We start from the raw sequence: 20,431 nt of genomic DNA, 5'->3' as shown, positions 1-20,431 counted from the left end.
GGTGTCCGCTGCAAGGCACCCACACCCTGAAAGCCCTGGGGGCCCAGCCCAGCCCAGCCTGCACTCTAAGGTCTGAGCTTCATGGGGGCCGCCGCTTTTAAGCACAGGTAGAGCAGGCGTGGAACCAGACGGCCAACAGCAGGGACCCAGAGCCCCGCCTGGGGTAGCATACACACACTGCTGGTGTCAAACTGTTGTGCCTGTGTGTGTTTGTGTTTGTATGTATACAGGAACCGCTTTTATTTTGTAGTGCCTCAGGTATTACAAGATTACTGCTTTATGTGTGTGCGGGTGTGTTTTTTGTGTGCATCATGCATTCTGTTTGTGTCTCACGGCAACCTTTCCAACAAATAAGGATTCTGTGTGTTTGCTTTTTGTTTTTGTTTGTTGTTGCCAAATTAATAGAACTTCTTCCTTTCAGTCTAATTTTAGCCCAGCAGGGTAATTTCAGTTTTATCCCATTTGATTATTTACTGTTGATAAACCATTATTTACAGTCAGGGAGCGTTCTGTTGCCAAAATAACCCAGATTTTATACAGTATATGAAATAATAAGAAACCATGCAATTTTCAACGAGCACTAACAGAAACTACATAGCCTAGTGTAACCTAAAGAATGTTGTGCTCTGTGTATTTTTAAACTTGAACCCCCACCCTCATGCCCCTCCCCTTCTCTCTCCGTCTGTTGTGCATTCATGTCTGACATCTGTCTATTTGTGAGCGGCAAAGTGAAAGCCAGCAAGACTGCCAGTTTTGTGTGGGATCGCTTTCTCTGTCCCATCCCCAACTCAGGCTTAGTGTATCAGGTAGAATTACATAAACAAGACCAACACATTTTATGTATTTTTGACAACTGCTTTGCCTATACCAATATTAGGGCATTTCAGTATTTTGATGTATTTAAATTCCAATACAACGTTGGACTTATTACTTATGCAAATTCTTGAGAAGAATTACAAGATGTTTGTCATCCCTCCTATTCTGCTGACACAAACCTATATTTCAGAATAAAGTAGAGAAGTCAAGTCAGTTTTTATTTGTATAGCGCCAATTCACAACATAAATTATCTCAAGGCACTTTCCAAATAGAGCAGGTCTAGACCTTCTCTTTACATACAGAAAGCATGGCGAAGCAAGTGCAGTACTAAATATATACTAAATCAAAAATTGGGTATTAATTGTAACTTTTATATATTTTGATCATCAGATAGTTGATCATCTCTGATTTCAGTGACATAAAATTTAGAAATTCACTGACATACCTGTGTTTTTAAAAAAAAAAAAAAAAAAATGTTGCTGTATTGTCATTCTGCTGAACCAGAGAAAAGTCTTCTATTTCTCTAAATTTAAGGCTCAATAGAATAAATTAACACAGATTGAGCAGACAATGAAGAGATCATGTTCTTCTAACTTTTATTATATTTTGCATACACTTGAACATGTAGGCCTAACAGTGAGTAATGATCCCAAATTGGCTGCTAATATGTAACGGAATGACTGACAGTGTTTGATTGGATGTTAACAGCCGTCAAGATTATACCCTTGGAAAAACTGTCCAAAAATCCTACATATGCCCTCGCTAGATATAAAAAAAAAAATTAAATGACTTTTATGACTACCTCACTAACAGGTCATTGGTCCCTGTCAGTCAGCCAGAATACCCTGACCCCAGTGTCACCACTGGACTAGTCCTGACTTTGAGAAGACATGTTCATCGTGATTGATGTGTGGTGGTGCTGCTTTTTGCCCGGGTGTAAAAACTTGTCTGTTTGCTTTAAGTGATTAGAATCCAGCTAGCCATTCCATCTGTTACCCCCAGCTCTGTTTAATTAATGAACTTTCTTTCTCCCGCCCCATAGCCAGCCAGCACAACACCAAAGCAAAAGCTGTTAGCCCTCTCAGGTTATCCAAATGGATGCGTGTTCTTGCCCCCCCATCCACCCCTCCCAATGGGTGCGTTCTCATTGATTAGTTATGTTTTGTTTTCCCCTCTTTTGTCTCAGGGTTCTTAAAGGGAGGGTTAATGAGCTTTCCTGGCAAGCTGTAGCGCTTGGAATCCGGGGATAAATGGGAATAATTTTGTTGGTTTTTTTTGTTTTGTTTTGTTTTTTTTGTGATGGACTTGGCAGAGAAGTGAAGCCTCGTGCCACCATGTGTGTTTGTGCGTACGAGTGTGTACGCGAATGATAATGTGTGTTTGTTTGGATGTGTATGAATGGCTTTGAGGCGGGGTATATTGCATTTCATCCCTGCTGGTCCATTATTCCTCTTCAGAAGCAGGGAATCTGGAACACCCTTTAACAGTTGGCTCTGTCACTATTCATCTTCCAGCCATCTCAGCAAAACTCTTGTCCTGTCCTCCTTTTACCACCAAGTACTCGCTCTCTTCCTTTATGTCCCCTCTTCCTTCCGTCTCTCTTGTTACAAGGCAGTGGACAGCCCTTTGTCCAGCCAAAGCTGCCCTCTTTTGTTTGTGCGGCCTTTTTTATCCTTGTGCTAATCGCCATGGTCGTGTGCCTGAGTTGGACCCCATATTTCACGCTCAGCTCTCCTTTGTTTGACACACCGCCCCTGATAAGAATCCCAATTCTAGGGCCTCTCTGATATTGAAATCCAACAGCGGCGTAGAAAGAGCCTTCAATCATCCATTATCTGTGCTCCAGTGATTACCATTCAATCTCCCAGGGTCCAGGCTCCTCATCACCGGCCCCAGAGCTGAGGCCGTCCCCTGAAAGAACCTGCATCCCTTAACGCCTGTGTCACATTCAAGCATATCCATAGATATTTCTGACGCCGTCTTGAGACAGCCCTGCACTGAATGCTGCTGGGAAATGTCAGTGAAATGTCACTCATCATTCTCCGCTGGAATCTCTTGGTCTCTGATGTGGCCTTGGGTTTTTGGGGACTCTTGTGAGGACACCTTGTGACATTATTGAGTTTCTTTGTCCCTAAATGGCCATTAAATTTTCAATTCTCTTTTTTTTGTTCAGACACTAGCCTTGGTCTTTTTTTATGAGGCTGCGTTGCTTTTAATGTCACAGACTTAATTGGGTGTTTTAAGAAGGAATTAGTTGATTATTTATAAGTTGCACATTAATGCCTCTTTAAATGGTTCAAAGGCAGTGTCTGCTCCTCCGCTGGCCTGTGGCCATTGTTCTCTTTTAGAGGATGTCCTTGTGCCTCACAGCATTTGCATTTTTGCACTAAATGGAATTTTCTGCATTAACAGACAAGGCAAGGCAAACAAAGCAATAACAAAAACAAAACATTTAAGTATGTATCACTGTGCATTGTCTGCCTCTTCTTACAGAAAGCAGCCTTTGATGTGTTAATATTGATAGTCTGTGTTTCATTGTCAAGTGGTGGTTGTGGCTGAAAGAGAAGCACTGAGAAATATTGGCAAAATCTTCCTGTGTCCCTCCATTGCAACAGGCCGCAATAATATTGAGTTTGATGTCAAACAAAGAAAGTACTGCTGGTTGCAGAAACAGGAAAAGCACATTCTAGTAGTGAGTTCATCTTATCTTAAAAACGTATGCATCTTTGTCATACAGCATGACGTTAGAATGAGGATTCATACGACACATGATTATGATCATTCATTCATCGACTCAGCTGCTTATTCTTATTGTTGTGGTTGAAACGTAAGAAAAGCTTTGTGCTGCAGACATCCACTTATCCAACACTCTATGTGTAGTTACACAACAGCTCTCCGTACCTTTGTTTAATGTAGTGTACACATCTTCATTAGTTATGTATAGCCTCTAATTACTATTGATGAGACTCTAGCTGATTGGGGTACAAATCTATAGCTTTTGTTATTCTAATGAGTGTTATTTACCCTCAGATCTCCAAGCCAGGGGGCTTTGGAATGGGGCTTTGTGCGGGCAGATATGGCGGGGGCCGCTCTAGCTACACCCACTTGTTTTTGTATCTGCCGACTCTGACAAAATCCTGTTTCCCACCCCCCACACCATCACCCGTCTGCTTGGATGTATAGCACTTCCCGCTCCTCCATCTGTTTTTGTCCACCCATGAAAAGGTCCATTATAATCTGCAGGATGCACAGTTGACGTGCCGCAAGCTCCACTTGAGCCAATCAACGCAGCGCACCAAACTTAGGCCACGAATCCAAGAGGCCCTAACCCCTCCCCCAAGTTCATTTTGATTATCTGGGCTCTGTCTGAGATCTTCACTTGAACAAGTTTTTATAACATTGCCTCCATCATCCCTTTTCCTATAAAAGCTCCCAGTTTGAATGGAGCTCAATGCATGCCCACTGGATGATGGCAGGCTCCTGATTAACCCTGGAGTGACTAGCTAATGTCATTGAAGGAGGGCCACCTGGCTGTGAGACTGTACAGTCAGCTGCCACTGAAGGGCCAGAATAGGAGACGACCAGGTGTTGGGCTCCAGCCCCCCTAATTGTTGCCATGTAATAGCCTGCTTGACTGCACAATATAGCCCAGGGGCGAGGATTAGGAAAAAGCTGTTGCCAACACAGAAGTCCATTTTCTTTTTTGCACAAGGTTTTGTGTGTGTGTCTCTCTCTCTGTGTGCATGCTTATGTGTGCATAAATATATATATACGTCTGCCTTTGCCGTCATCCTCATTCATTATAATTATAGTAGATAGAGAGCTGGGCCCCGTTCCTAGGCCCCTCCCAGCTCCTTATCCACCCAGCATGGTAATTGCAGGAATAAACCAACTAAAAGTTTCAGATTGTGAAGGCAAAAGAAAATTGAATTTCTGAATCTGTAAGAGATGAAGTGACAAAACAACTACATTTAATAAGGATCTTAGACCTACGTGGATGTACAGCTTTTTGACTGAAAGAAGCTGTAGCACTTATTTTGGGGTTGAGTGCTCATCGTAAAGAAAGACTTCACAAAACAACAACAACAACAACAACAAATAATTTTTTACATCATGTCCTTGACCCTTCAACAACATCATATTCAGTCACAATTATTAGCACCATTTTGACAATATGAGATAAACTAATTGGCTGGACATACATCATTTTTAGATAAGAGTATCTGATTGTAATCAAAATGGCATTGATTGAAATATGTCCAAAATGCAAATATGAGTGCAAATGAGAAATCACTCTTGTCCCTCAGTAACTAACCTTCACTGCTCTGTGCATTCACCACAGCTGTGATCATATGTAACCTAGTGCTAATCATTATCATTCCCGCTAAATGCCTGGCATTTTGCATAAGGCCAGGCAGCCTAATTGGCCCGATGAACCTTTCATAGAGGGGGCAATGGTGGAACAAGAGACTTCATGTGCAGCATGTCTTGGCAGGGAAGCAGACGGAGATGCTTGGCTGTAACGCATCACAGTTATTCTGTTGCACATGCCACAAGCTTCATTAAAATTGCAGAAGCCTCTGTTCATTTTGTTTTAATATTTCATCAGCGCTTGTCTCAACAGTGTTATCGTAGGGTTAAGATCAGAGCCATTTAGCATGACCCAGAGTTGGCACACTCGCCTTGCAATTTAAGTGTCAGACTGGTTTTCTAGATGTGTCAAATAGATTGTGGAACATCAGCGGACTTTGATTGCTGCTATGAGCTGCTTTGAGGTTGGTACAGGCGGACACAACCTGAGTCTGTAACCTGATAATAATTATCAGACTATAAATTTCATCATGAAAGTTGGAACAAAAAAGAGGTGAAATGCCTCATAGGTAATCAGATGGGCCAGCATGCCCTTCCCTTTTCCATCTTTGACTTTTTATTAAAAGTTCAAATTGAGATCAGATAGATGCTGTTGTTCCCTGTCTCGATTCTGAACAATTCAAATAGCAGGAACTGGAGGAAAAATATGATGCGTATTCACCTCAGATAACTCATAAGATGCCCACCTTTGTCCTGACCTAATAATGTTTCCAGAACGCTGAGGCATTCATGTCACTCTGGTCATCATCATTGACAAAGGAGACCCTCAGAGAGAACTCTTACCCAGCCAGTCAAAGAACTGTATCTGTTAATCTTCATCCCTATCAGCCTTTTGTAGCTCATCTTATTATGACTTTCTGTTAATGCACGGTGGAGGCCTGTGTGACTGTCTGGCTATAATGGGCCTGTGTTTGATTAATCATGTCGATCCATTGTGTTTCACATCTAAGGCTGCTGCGTTAGGACTCATCAATGGAGACCAGAGTCCTTTGAAAAGGAGATTGGTTACAGACTCAGCTCATCTGAATACACAGGCCCAGTAGGCTTTGATAGCAGTTATGTTGTGATGAACAAACCATACTGCAACAAATTATGATGTCACCAGGTATCTTGTGACTGTCCTGTATCTCTGGTGTGTGAGGATGACTTGTTGCTGTATCATTTATATTCTGTGAACCCCCCGACAATCAGTGTGTTCTAACATAGTTTAGGGGTCAACATTGACTTTGCTGTAGGTGCTGGTCTTATGATTTGTTGTGGAGCAGAAATCAATTTTTAGTGTCCCCCGGAGAAATGGTGGTCTGCCAGAGACTTAAGAAAATGGGTGACTACTTCCTCCAGTCAGCTCATAAATAATCTGGTCATGCCAGCTAGCAGACATCAGATTTTGTCTGCAGCTGTGGCAAACCTGTGTGAAATCACTGATGGGCAGTGATGATGTCACGGGTTAGGTGTGATGTCACAGCCATAACTTCCCATCCTGCTGTCTGAATGCCAGATGGACGGTAGAGAGGTGTGGAGGTTGGAGCTTAGAAAGCTCTTGCTGTGGGAAACTCTCCCCTCAGGAGGTGTCATTAACCTGGGCTTACGGTTTGACCCAACTCCTTTGGGGCTCCTGAGCTCCAGTTTCCTGGACCTGCTCCTAATTAGGCTTCTTGTTAAAACTCTCGGAAACCAGCTATTCCTCTGGAGCATCTGATGTTGTGTATGTCTATGCTCACCCAGAAAATGGGCACACAAACACCTCCACTCATCATAATGCATCTGTGACACATTCAGACGTTTTCTGTCCTGCTTCTGTGTCTACAGCAAAAAGCTGTTTAATGAGACACCAAGGTTTGAGTAGCTGCCATATGAAATGGGAGTGGGACACACAAATGCGCGCGCACACACACACACACACACACACACACACACACACACACACACACACACACACTATACAATCACCCAACAGGCTAGTTTCTGTCATACCCGCTCTCACTTTATCCATCTCAATCTGTTGTTCCTTCCCACTCTGCCATTATTCCTGCAGCCAGCTTTATTGCCACACTCACTCTCTCTGTCCCTATCTTTCTTTCTCCCTGTGTCTCTCTCTCTAAATGTCTCTGTCTTCTGCCCCGTTTTCCCATAATCACCTCACACCTCTGAGGGCCTCTGCTGAGACGAGCTTCACACCTCAGCCCTCGCTGTGACAACAGGTACTGCTGGCACTCACCGCGCGGCCTCTCTCCAATCAACACTTGCCCGGCTTTATCCCTCTTTCTTCCCTTCCTCCTTCCCATCTTCACCTTCTTTCCCCATAGTTCTATCCCTTGCTTTAGTGTTTCCACCAATCCTTTCCTTCGTGTACATTTCCTTGCTTCTCTGCCATTTTTCTGCCTCTTATCTCCCTTTGCAGAATGACAGTATAACAGTTCATCCATATGTAGTCTAATCCGTTTCTCCATACCAATGCTTCCTGGAGATGGCACTGTGATCCCCTGTTGATTTAAACATGCTCATGTTACACCAGTCTTCTTTCATTGCCTCCTTGGGTCCCCAGTGTAATGACGAGTAACAACAGCCTGTGTACATGTCATTTAAGAAACAATCATTTTTTGAATCTGACACCTTTCTCCTCTTAGTTTACCACATGAGCAGGACACTTAACCCTTAATTGTATCCATATAGATGGACAGTATCTGTGTGATATCCAGCAACACTGCTTTAAGTGTGCATGTGGAATGAGGAGGTGGTGGGCCGTGCCTTTCACCAAAAAAAAAAAATAATGACCACATCTGCCTTTTTACCCTGCTTGCATTGGCAGTGCGGCACAACCAAGCACTCCCCAACCCCTTCCTCTTAACAGACCAATTATGTGACTGCTGGGAGTCAATGGCGCTGTGAGCTACTCCTGAGCTCCTCTCCTCGCCAAGGTCAAGCTGACTGGCCCAGGTTAATGGGCAGATGTGGAGCTAAGAGAGGAGGGGGTCAAGCACCTAGAGGCACCCTCCACCTCATCTCTAAACTGTCCCTCTTCACTACAAGAGCCCATTTTACTACCAGCGCTCATACAAACAGGATTAACCTTGGCTGCTAGTGTGGAGGCCCGAGGAGTGTAGGAGTGGTTTCTCCCCCTGCATGGCAAGGGTTTTTGTTTTTGTTTTATAGGCTTTGAGTTTTTAAATGTTCTTCAGGTAAAGCTCAGAATCATAAGGTCATGTTTATCCTGATTATGTCTAGATTGGTAAAGGTGTTTTCTTTTTTTTTCTTTTTTTTTTTAGATGGTGTTTCTCAAAGAAGCAGCTTGCACAGTTTCTGAACTGAGATAACAACTGAACTGTTTTCTCTGATTTGCAATATTAAAACAATAACTTACATTCAAAATTGATTTTGAATCTATTACTTTCCACGCCTCCTTTCTTCTGTCCTCCAGCTTTTAGCAGTGCACTAAGAGAAAGTCATTATGATGAGGGAGTGGGCGTTCACCCACCCCACCCCACCCCCACCCCCCTATCATCAAACTTCTGTGACCTAGAAGTGGATAGAAATGGAGCTTAAGTAGTGAAATGTCAGTATTGGGGATCTAAGACCCCTTCTAATGCTTCTTTCCTTAATCTGGACCTTCACCCCCTGCTCTGCCTCAGATTAACAGAGTGTGTGAGTTTCTGTCTCCGTCTGTCTCTTTCATTTTGTTCATCTTTATAGTCACTGCAAAGTGAGAGTTTAGGCAGTTAACAAAAATGTATACAATCTTTTATGGTTTTGTGTGAATAAAGAACAAAACAGGGGTCCAATCTGGGATTTTGACTGGCTACTCAAGTACATTTGGCCACTTGACATTCAGATCAAATCTTTTTTTTTTGTCCCATTATGCTCTCATGATCCTTCAACTGATGGGCTGTCATACAGTGGCTTGTTGGTCATCTCCTGACGAAAACCTTTATGACACTAACTGACTTAGGGCACATTGTAAGCTCATGCTTTGAACCGCATTGCATTTCATTGTGATGGAACAACCTTGGTTTTGTGACCCTTCAGTTCTGAGATCATTTTTATAATAGAATCTGTATCTGTCGCACTTCTGTCTCAATGGTCTCCTTAAAACTCTTTGAAATTCATGGCTTCTCTTTGAATTGAGGGACCTTTTATTGAAAGGTATGTCCTGAGAATTTGAACCAGACTCAAAGGTGCTCAAAGGAATCATAATGTAGCTAATATCAGTTTTCATTATAGTAGCAAAGATAGGTAAATATAGATTTTCTTCAAAATTTGACTTTCTTAAGTCAGTTGAGTTTTGCAGTTCCCTGTTTTCATGATTTTCTTTTAATTGACAGTTGGTGGTGATTATGAATTAAGAAATCTTGTGAGGGGCTTGCGAAAAGTGTGGAAGAAGACTTCCAACACTTGTAAACATGGATGTTAATGAAGCAGGTTTAAAGATTATTTTAAAATCCAGTGAGAAAGGGAAGACACTGAGGATACACACAATGTGCTGGTGGTGAGAAATGGTGGGAAACCAACTCTGAATATAAACTGTTTACATTCAGAGTATCTTTAAGCAGAGGTGCACCATCTGAAGCCAAGATGCGTAAATGTCCCTGCTGGCTGTGTGTGTTTAAAAGATGTTGAGTGTGTGTCATAGGCCAGTGGTGGCGTGAGGCCTTTTGTCAGCAGGGGGACTGAGGGACACAAAGACTGAGGCTGGATGGTCAGGATGCTGCTCTCCAGAGATACACCAGTTCAGAGGTCGCCACAGGCTCTTTTGGGTGGAGGGTGTTCGTGTGTGTGTGTTGAGTCTGTGTGCCTACTTATGCACAAACGCCCGTGTGTGAGCATGTGTGCGTGTCTGCGAGCGCCGGGTGGGGTTACACACGGCACAAAATGGATCCCAGTGGACAGGCATTTTCAAGACAGTTCCCTGTGGACGGACAGAGAAAAGAGGAGAAGAGGGATGATGATGAGGGGTTGGTGTTGGTTGGCCGATGGGGTCCAGCAGGGATGGAGCAGCCTGCTAATGAAGAGCCATCTGAGGCCTCCATTCACCTTGAACGTGGGCCACTGCAGCTGCCCTGACCTTGGCTTTGATCCACAAAGATGCTTGACCCCACCATTCCCCCAGAGCAACCCCTCTGCCATCTGGACGGTACGCATGCATATGTATACATACGTGCACACACCCACAGATACATATGCATGTACATGTATGTTGACCCACATACACATGCGTCTTCACAGCTGTAATGTTTTAGACTGATGACTGGTTTTTATTTAGCCACATTCACCATCTATTGTTTGGCCTGTAAGCGGCACTTTGTGCATAATTGTTTTGTGCATAATTGACCTGTATGTTTGTGTGTGTGTGTGTGTGTGTGTGTGTGTGTGTGGGATACACACCTACACTCACATATCATATGCCGCCCATATGTCACCAGTGTTTGTCACCACAAGTGATAAGAGAAAGAGAGCAGGGCACAGGCTGGATACAGACTGTTATCCACTAAAACACATTATCCTAAATGTGTAAATGTTGTAGTTAATAGATTGGATTTGTGCTTTTCTTTTTATAGCCTCTACTCACTCACTCACCCACCCTCATCAACACGACCTACATGTATCCAGTTTTTTGTCGTTACTATCCCAATTGATGCCACCATTACATTTGGTCTACTTCTCTTCTCTCTAATAGGAATTCAGCCACTTGGAACGTAGGGGTTCCTTGGAAATTCCCAGAGTGGTGCAACACACTCCTCCCAAACACTGGCTTGTCTTGCTTGTCCGCCCAGTTCAGCTGTAAATGGCAGTTATGTCACGGGTGACTTGAGTTGCAGTCCATCTGTGGAAATGTAGACCTGTCTGCATTTTCCTTTTTATATTTCATCCCCAGCTTTATGGGAATTTTTTATAGCACAAAATATGGTGGAGAATTATTGCAATACAGTAATAGAGTTCATGAGGAAGGCTTTCACAACACATATCATTTTTATGAAGTGTAAGTTGTATTTTGTGATTCACCTTTCCAGAAAAAGTTGTCACAAACACGAAGCTCTCCCTCATCAGCAGTAGCTGCTGCCTATTTTTCCCCCCAAAAGTAGGTCAGTGTCAGTGGGTTTGGTGTCCATGACATGGACATAGTCTTGGCGTCACTGTTCTGGACGTATCCCTTGATTAAGTTACTGCATGGAGGCAGCAGCATCTGTGCATATGCAGGGGAACAAGCTGTGCCCATGGCTTAGCAATTAGAGACAAACAGAAAGATGAGGGAGTGAGAGAGGGAGAGGAGACAAGATTACTCCTCACTGTGCATCAGGTCTGATTTCTGTGCAGCAATTTTTTTACCCACAGATAGCATCGTACATTTACTTAAATGAGGTGATTATGGCTCTCGCTTTCACTCATCTCCGAAATGCCTTTTATTAGTCTCCCTCCCTTACCGCCTCTCCATCTCCCCGACTGCCCGTCATATATGTTCCCTCATCTCTAGATAATTCTACACCCTCTCCCTTTATTTTATCCTTTTGAAGTTTTTTTTCTCACCCACTGTAATCCATTCGGCTAACTTGGATAGAGGGCAGCGGAAGGAAGTAGTGGAGGAGAGGCGTGTGTCAGAGTCAGAGGGAGCGTCTGCTCCAGCTGGAGTCAATATTTGCTTTAGGAATCTCAATAACAGGCCTCCAGTCATCTGCATCTCTGATAATGGACAGCCATATGGCTCTGTTGACCCACGCTGTGCTGTGGTTCTCTTTTTCCCTCTCTATCCTTCCTTGTCTTTCATTTATCGGCTTCCCTGTAAGTTCTCTCATTTCTTTTCATTAAGTCTCTCCTTCTTCTATATTTTGTCTTCCACTTATCACGTACATGGGCACATTTTGTTCTTTTTACAAACATCCTTTCTCTCTGTCTGTCATCCATGAAACCCTGGATATGACCCACCACACAGAGCTGTGACCTAAGTTACCATGGCAGCAAAGCCTGGGATGCCCACTCTTTGTCCAACACTGTTTCCAGCAAGTGACAGAAAACGGTGATGTTGCATGTCTGGCTATGACTGGAAGACAGATCTCGAGCGCACAGGGAAGTGCTTTTATGTGTTTAAAGTCATGCTGCTCTGCATGTCTTGAATGGGGATATTGGCCCTGTAAAGAATGGTCAATTAAGTACAGTGTATTAGTTGACAGGTCTTTTGGTCTGTTTAATTCCTACATTTTTTTTCTCGTCTTTCCATTCCTCCTTTCGTCTTTGAGGTGAGAAATATGAGCTTTTATTTTAATGGATTTTCTTGGTGTTCTGTGCTGACAAGGGTTCAAGTGTTTATATAAGACTCCCAGAAAAAACATTGCTGAGAACCATCTGTAACTTTTTTTTTTCATAGAACAAAAGTATTTCTATTTGAGGAACATGTTTCTCTAATGTTTGCCACCCACATTAAAATAATAATGTTCCTGTCTTTGTTGTGAAATAGACAATATTAGACTTTATTATAATTATTTGTTTCATAGGGCATGTGGACCTGAACATCACTACCATTTACATGGTTATCATAACCCATCCTACTGTCTGTTTTCTCTTTTAGCCTCTCCTTTGTCTTATTCTGCCCTCTGTCCATCTCTGTCTGTCCCTGTGAGCACCTTGGCCATCGTACCCTCTGGTGTGCCCCGGCTCAGGTGCCCGTCACCCCCACTTTGCCACGGTTCCCCTCAAAGCCATTGGTCATGGCTGCCTTGGCCCCTGCTGTGGCGGCATGTGCCCACATCAGGCCCACTTCCCAGTCACTGTCTCGTCCTATCTGTCTAACCCAGACCAGAGCCTCTCAGCCGAGTCCAGCCTATCTCAGCTCAGCCTGGTTCAGCCTTGGCGTCAGCAACAGCCTATGCCACTCCACCCTGGCAATCATAATGAGATGAGGGAGAGGGAGGGGGGGGGGGGGGGGGGGGTGTCAGTGCTCAGTTGCTAGAGCTGTGTGTGTATGAGAGTGAGAGTGCGTGTGTTTGTCGAGCAATTTGTAAGGTGTCGTCAATCAAGGAAACATGTCCACAACAGACAGCCGTGAGAATAATCAGACTCATTGTCAAACATGCGCACACACTCAGAGTGCTTACTACCATTATGCCATCAGATAGACCTTTTTGCTCCAATAGTTCCCTGCACCATATTTTATCCAGCACTTGCCTCCATTCCACAACAGACTTAGCACGATATATCTATGATAATGATATGATAATGGCCATCAGAATGTTTTCCACCCTCACCCGGCAGCCATTTTGCAGGCTTATTTATTTATTTTTCTTATTTATTTATATATCTGAGCTTTCCCATTTCAAATCCGGCCATCCATCCTGCATGCTGGCTGCCCAGGCTCCAGTCACTGCTTGTCACTCTGAATTTCAAATGGCTCCAATTTTCCCCCTGATGGCACGGAGAAGTGGCAGGCAGCACATCAGGGAGGGTGGTCCTAGACATGCTGCCTGCAGCAGGGGTTCTATTAGAGAGAAGAGAGGGATGAGAGAGGGGGAGTGGAGAGGTTCGGAGCATCACGCCAGTAGTGATGTATTCTTTCTTTCTTTTTTACGATTATTTTGGAGACTGCTTTCTCATTTTGGGGCTGTGTGGCATGGCTGATTATTCCATCTCTGCCTCTGGCTGGGCTGGTGATGGTGAAGCCACCCTGCCCAGTAAAGCTGCCTCTCGCTCTCCCAGCCCGCTCTCACACTACAGTGTATATCTGCAGTGCACCACTGAAAAAATTCAATTTGTAACCCATCCTATGATTTGTTCCCAACTGATGAACTGTGCAATACACAAATGGAAGTTTTAACAGTATTCAGAAATGTGATTATTTTATGTGAACTGTGTATAATTGCATGTAAACTTGACTTTGTTGCCGTGTTTTATCTCTTCTCCAACATGCCATAATGTTGTGTCCCTTAACAAGAGCTAACCAGCTATGAGGAGCGGGCGCTCTACTTGGAGGCCATTGTTCAGAACCATAGAGAGGTCATGACCTTTGAAGACTTTGCCTCGCAGGTCTTCTCCCCCTCTCCTGGCTACCCAATGAGTGGGACAGGTGAGAAATGAGCCAAGCTGCACATCTGTTCTCCTTTAAGTTCTTTCCACTCCATCTCTTTCTGTCTCTCCGTCTCACCACTGCTTCATCGCGTCTCCACTGTTTCCCCTCATGCCTTCTTTCCCCCTTCTTCGTCATCTCTTTTCTTGCCTCTTTTTCCATATTAGTCTCTCCTCCTCCTCCTCCTCCTCCTCCACAGCACACCTGTTTGCCCCCTTCACCTCCTCCTCCACCCTGCTCATTCTCTCCACTCTTCTTCCACGCCTACGCTCACTGATGAATATCAAACGACGGGCCCGGGCTCTTCACGCTATCCGACTGACTTCAAACACTCCGCTTTCTCCACTTCCTCAAGCCCCTGTCACGCTACTTTGTTCATCTCTTCTCGTTTCCAACTGCATCTTTCTGTGCAGTTACTTTCCTGTGAATATAAGCAGCCTTGTTAAACGGCGGCTGCAGAGTGCGTGTTTGTGTGTGGGTGCATGCGTGCGTTCGTGTATGTGTGTGTGTGTGTGTGTGTGTGCATGCGACTTCATGAGCTCATTCACCAACACTTAAGAGATCCGCCCGGCAAACAGCAGCTCGCGGATGTCAGCACAGCGCTCTTATCAGTCCGTGATGAATAGAATGGAAAACGTGTCTTATCTTGTTCTTCCTACTTGTACCAGCTCTGATCGATCTGCAACAGCACTGAAATCAATACAGAATTGCACTTTTCCACTCTATTGGATCCCGACACACGTTCTGTTTTGACACGGAAAGCACTCCACAATACGACACCATAATGTCTTTTCATTTTCAAATCTGTCAGTGCTTATGTTTTGTAGACATTTTAAAGTTTAGTCATATTTTTATCATGTTCTTTATCGTTAATTGTGAATGTCCTAGACTGTGTGTATGTGTGATTGTGTGTGTGTGTGTGCGTAGGACTTCAGATTGTCAGACAGCAGGTGCGATATTCAGGCAGGCAAGAGGTGGTCAGCCACGTTACCATACTGTTTGTCCATGTCTCCTGCAGAGGTGTAAAATCCGCCCAGACTGACCTCTAGTCACCTCCTCTCATCCTCAGCACTAAACCAGCTTAGAGAGAAGGACTGAGGGGGAAACATAGATACTGATACAGAAGAATAAAAAGAAAGAACATGTTGTAATCGCCCAAAGCTTGGTCCATCATGTCAGCTGGTGCTGGCGTTGTGGACTATTTCAATCATGGCTTCCTTTGTGGCTGGACAGGAAGAGGTTAGAGAGGTTAGCCAGGCTTGAAAATAATGTTTCACAGCATGGGACATAACGCTGCGGCTAATGTGAGAGGCCGTAACATAATGAAGTCTGTGAGGCTGTTGTGTCACCCTCACTGCTGCGGAAACTCGTTCTGAATGGTAATTTGTATTTCTCCGGGAATCTGTGCATGAAAATAGATTAATAGATTAATGTGTGTGTGTGTGTGTGTGTGTGTGTGTGCGTGCGCGTGCGTGCGCGTGCGTGTGTGTGCGTATGTGTCCATTCATATTTTATTCAGGAAGCACTTGCTTCCTAGGATACTGTAATGCATTTTTTTGTAGGTTATCCAGTATAAGAGTGTTGTTGAGTCATTTCTCAAATCACCTTTGCTCAGCCATTTTCTATAGAAGGGAGTTAAAGTTTCACATATTTTCAAACTTAGTTAAAAGAAACCAGCACTGGCTGTTGAACTTCTCCTAACGCAGCTTCAAAGTGAGGGGGGACGAAATCCACTGTGTCAAAATGCATTCTAACATTCAGCCAAAGCCAATACACACCTTTTTTTAGTACAAAATTCTCTCTGTGGCCGGTATGGACAGAGGGTTCAATTACAGCAACAAATCATACTCTTAGGGAATGTGAGAATTGTTTTAAGACAGATTTCTGGGCCAATCAGAACTGGGTTTTAATTCAAGTGGAGTTATTTCTCAAAGTACCAGATTTATAAGGCTGAACTTTGGCAGAGAAGATATAAAATGACGCATAAGACATCAACAATATTTCTGTTGTATGGAACAGCCTTGGACATGCAGCATCTTGTGTTGTGAATATTCCACTGTTGTGTGAATGTGTGAACATCCTGTTGCCTCTCTGAGGTGCTTGGACAAACATTCAAAATATACTGTGAGTGTGAGACTGGGATATAGTGTGTAAAGTTTTTTTTTGTTTTTTTTTAATACAAATAAATTAGAAATTGAATTAGAAATTCATCAGGAAAAATCTAAAAACTAAAGTCGTTCATAAGAAAACACAGGCATTCCAGGTGCGACTACTATTTTATTATCCGTAAATCTGACATGTTTTCCTTTATTAATCTTGGAATGTATAAAATGTCAAACTGTCAATCAGCTAATTGACAAATTGACTAAATGTTTTATCTATAGCAGCTTCTCTCAGTTTCTGCAGTTGTTTGAATGTTTTTTCATGTGTTCTTATACATTTTTAAATTGTAGCCAACACATTTTTGTTTTTTTCAAAACCATAGACATGACATGTTTAATGCTTGAGGCTACATTTATAATGCATCTGAATAAATCCTTATCGCTGTAGTCTGTCATACCTGATCCTCTGTGTCCCATCAAGCATATAGCTTCAATGTGGCAGTGATGGCTGGCTGACACTGCTTCTCATTCTCACTCTTCTCAAATGTGCTGCTGCCCACCCATGCCTTTTCTTTTTTCCGTGTGTGTGTGTGTGTGTGTGTGTGTGTGTGTGTGTGTGTGTGTGTGTGTGTGTGTGTGTGTGTGTGTGTGTGGTTATACGCGAGTTCACCCATCCATCTGTCTTGTCTGTCCATCCTGCTCTGGCTTCCATTGCTGCCACTAACATGTCATCCATGCTCCATGACAGCGTGCAGGCGTTGGCCGGGGATGGTTTGGGACATGGAGTACCCCTGGGCCAAACTGGACTGTAAGACTCTGCCTGCTTCCTCCACACTAGGCATGACGCCCAGCCACAGCCCATCAACATCCATTGATTCATTCATTTAGGTCACTGCGAACCCCACCATCGCCAAATAACTGGCGGTTGCATTAGATTTAGCACTTCTGTAAAAGCAAAGCAGGTCTTGAAAAAAAATACAGGCCCTGCATGCTAATTGCTGAGTGCTCTTGCACTGTTTCTTCAGTGTTTGCCATAAGACATTTAACCTCTGCCCTTCCCTGTCAGTCAACCATTACCTTTTTGGCTCGTCAATATCCTCCACAGCCTCATCCACAATGATCCTGAATGCAACCTCACTCTCACCCTGTAACCTCAGTCAAGCACCACAGTTTCCTGCATGAGCTAGTCACATGGACCCCAAGACTCCATCCTCAGTGTTCTGCCCCTCACTGTGTTACACCTTGCACTGCTTTGCTCGGTTTTTACTGTTTTTGTCAGTGTTCATTCTTTTTAACTTTTTCCAAATGAATAACTGCACATGAGAAAGCCACTGCTTCTGTGTATTAGATAAAACAACTTGAAAGCTCTCATGACCCCAGCATCTTTTACTGTCACCCTAACCCTCTCTACTTGTAACATTGCTGCTAAATGTCTCTCAGCCTGTTGTTGCCATGTGAACTGCCCACCATTTGTGCTTTGGATTTCATTTGAATTGAAATCTGTGAATTGGACAGATTCATCAGGTACCACCAGACGTTGTGGCCTTCGAGGTATCTTCAGAAAACACTTGTTGATTAACTCATCACCCAAATCAGTTAACCTTGTTCGACTTTTAAACCTTCCATTGAAAACTAACCACGACACCACACAGGCTGCCTCCACCCCCGACTTTTCAGCGGTGTTGTGTTGTGTTTTACTGCAATGTGGTATGGTGTGTGTGTCAGTGTGTCCACTGCTCTCTCACATGATGCTCTACTCTGTTTTTCCCTTTTAGATTAAAAATATCTTAAAGGTCCAAATACTGTTTATGGTGAAGGTAAGCCCCGAGTCAGACCGGAAGCTTGTTTCCGTCCAGCGGACTACCTACCCTTCGCTCGTTCACTCATCCTGGCTGTTTTCCCCCCACCCTTCCTTTTTCCATTCAGCACTAACCAAGCTTTATTTACTGAGTGCTCTGACAAAGAGAAGGGAACAGAGAAACCAGGCTGTTTATTTGGGGGGTGTCCTACTGTTTAGGCCAGGCTGGTAATTGAGAGAGATGCACAGTGGGGACAATTAGCACCTGACTAAGTAGCAGCATGAACAATACGGCTACACTTCTGGCCCTCGCTTTTGCATGTGGCGCGCCTTTATCTCTTCTCCCAGCAAACACTTTTCTCTTTTCTTTCTTTCCTTTTTTTCCCCCCCTCAATCCCTCCACCCCCCTCATTTCCTCCTGTTGGAGTGTGCCTGTTTGCCTGGGGCAGACTCTGAGACTAACACCTGCCGCACTGGAAGACGTCTTTGTCATCCAAAGCCTTGTTTGAACTGCTGCAGAGGGGACCAATGGGATTGCAGGGCCATTTAAACTCTCATGTTTCTCTCTCTCTCTCTCTCTCTCTCTCTCTCTCTCTCTCTCTCTCTCTCTCTCTCTCCATCTCCCTCTCTCCCCCTTCTTCTCTTCATCTGAAATTAACCTCACTGTAAGGCAGTTTGGGCTGAGCAAGGAGCGGAAATGCTGGGTTATAATGACGATAATGATGACACATTAGCCTCCTCTGGATCTGGGTTATTTTTTCACTCTATAACTTACTATGAAAATTAATTCTTACATAAGGCCATACAAAGAAGAACATCATTTAGAAACTGATGCAACCACAGTCATTAAGTGCCACAGTGGGAGTGATGACTGTTTAGTGCAGCATGTTTTAATGGCTGCTAAACGAAAAGGGAAGTCTGTTGAGTGGGTGGTGAACTATACCACAATATTGTCTGTGTATATTAGCTTTAAAAGGTGGATTGCTTCCTCCTGTCTATCCTGTGTCTTTACAGCAGACACAGTTGGAGTTTAGTTTATAAGAAAAAGTGTACTGTAGGAATGAGTAGAAGAATACGGGAATGCAGGATTTGCACTGCCCATAAGGCCAGCCCACATTTTTAGCCAAGCCCGTCCCTTTTTTTTTTTTTTTATATTCATATGCAGATTTGAGAATGCATGTTCGGACCCCCCTCCTCTCTCTATAGCCCTTCACAAAACACACACCCAATGTTTCATCCGTAGCCCAGCCCTCCTCTCCCAGTGAGCCGCGGCCCCGGATGCTACCGGTGTCCACTGTGCTGCTGAGTGTCTGTTACTCCAGCCATCTGCCATTCCTTTTAGCCGCTGCAACTTGAGATGCCTCAGAAAAATGGCAGGAAATAAAAGGATAGGAAAGAAAATAGGCAACCAGATGCCATCTCGACAAAGCAGAAAAGTTGTTTAAACTCGAGGCATGGGGCAGACGCTGTCTCTTATACACATCTTCACCAGCATTTCATGCCCACCTCCCAGCTTATTGCTTTTTGCCATCCCGTAATCATGGATGGGAAGTTTTTTTGAAAAGGACAATGTTTGACAGTGGGAAGGCTCTACGTGTTCACAACAAGAGCATAATGTGTAATTTTATTTTCATTCAAAGCATTCTGTTGTCACACTGCGAACTGAATACTTTTTTTTTCTTTACCCATAGCTACAAAGGTTACCCATCATTTTTTATATCATAAGCATTTGGAAACACTGTATTGGGAAGAAAGGCAGCTTTTCTTTTAACAAGCATGTGAAAAAGGCATGTGATTTCTGAAATATTTTATTTGCTTTCTCACATCTTCATTCTGATGACTTTAAGGGTGGAACAAACTCAAATTGTAACCCTTGTCTTTTTTACAGTTTGCTCTGAAAATTTGTGAATGTTGGTGAAAATCCTGGATAATCTTGATTTTGGGAGCAGCCACATGCATGACAAAGCATGCTGGGATATACAACAATCACGCAAAGCCCAATGAACCCCTACCATGTCTAACCAGCTCTGTGTCTCTCTGTTGCTGTCTTTTTTTTTTCTTTTTTTTTTTTTTTTGTTTCTGTCTACAAACTCTCCCTCCATCTCTCTCCCAGGTTCCTTCACCGGCAGCACGAGCACCGAAGCCAGCGCCCAAGCAGGAACGACGGACTCTGTCGACCAGGTCTCTCCCACTATGCCCCGTGCCACAAAGAACAGAGTTTCAGGAAAACTCCGCCGATCAGCCAGCGCTATAAGCAAATCCTCCAACTGAGCTCTTCAACTCGCCCCCCCCCACCC

At 43.8% G+C, this 20,431-nt stretch overlaps 1 protein-coding gene across 5 annotated transcripts in view; it reads left to right on the top strand.

Moving 5' to 3' along the window:
• Positions 1–20,425, top strand: part of ralgapa2 (Ral GTPase activating protein catalytic subunit alpha 2) — an 89,620-nt gene extending 69,195 nt beyond the window's left edge. For 3 of the 5 annotated variants that reach the window (XM_023399892.2, XM_087172225.1, XM_087172222.1), the window contains 2 exons: positions 14,113–14,234; positions 20,248–20,425. In XM_023399892.2, the coding sequence (XP_023255660.1) occupies positions 14,113–14,234; positions 20,248–20,405 (280 nt within the window). In that variant the 3' untranslated portion in view covers positions 20,406–20,425. Of the gene's footprint in view, positions 1–14,112; positions 14,235–18,111; positions 18,154–18,808; positions 18,918–20,247 lie in introns of those variants that run through there. The other 2 variants (XM_087172223.1, XM_087172224.1) reach the window with 2 other exon arrangements.
• Positions 20,426–20,431: the final 6 nt, after the last annotated feature.

This window comes from Seriola lalandi, unplaced genomic scaffold (assembly GCF_002814215.2).
Source record: "Seriola lalandi dorsalis isolate HSWRI2012SDOR001 ecotype SW California unplaced genomic scaffold, Sedor1 jcf7180002052126, whole genome shotgun sequence".
Lineage (NCBI taxonomy): Eukaryota > Metazoa > Chordata > Actinopteri > Carangiformes > Carangidae > Seriola > Seriola lalandi.
Note: the sequence above shows the minus strand (reverse complement) of the source record. Positions and strands in the feature narration are given on the sequence as shown.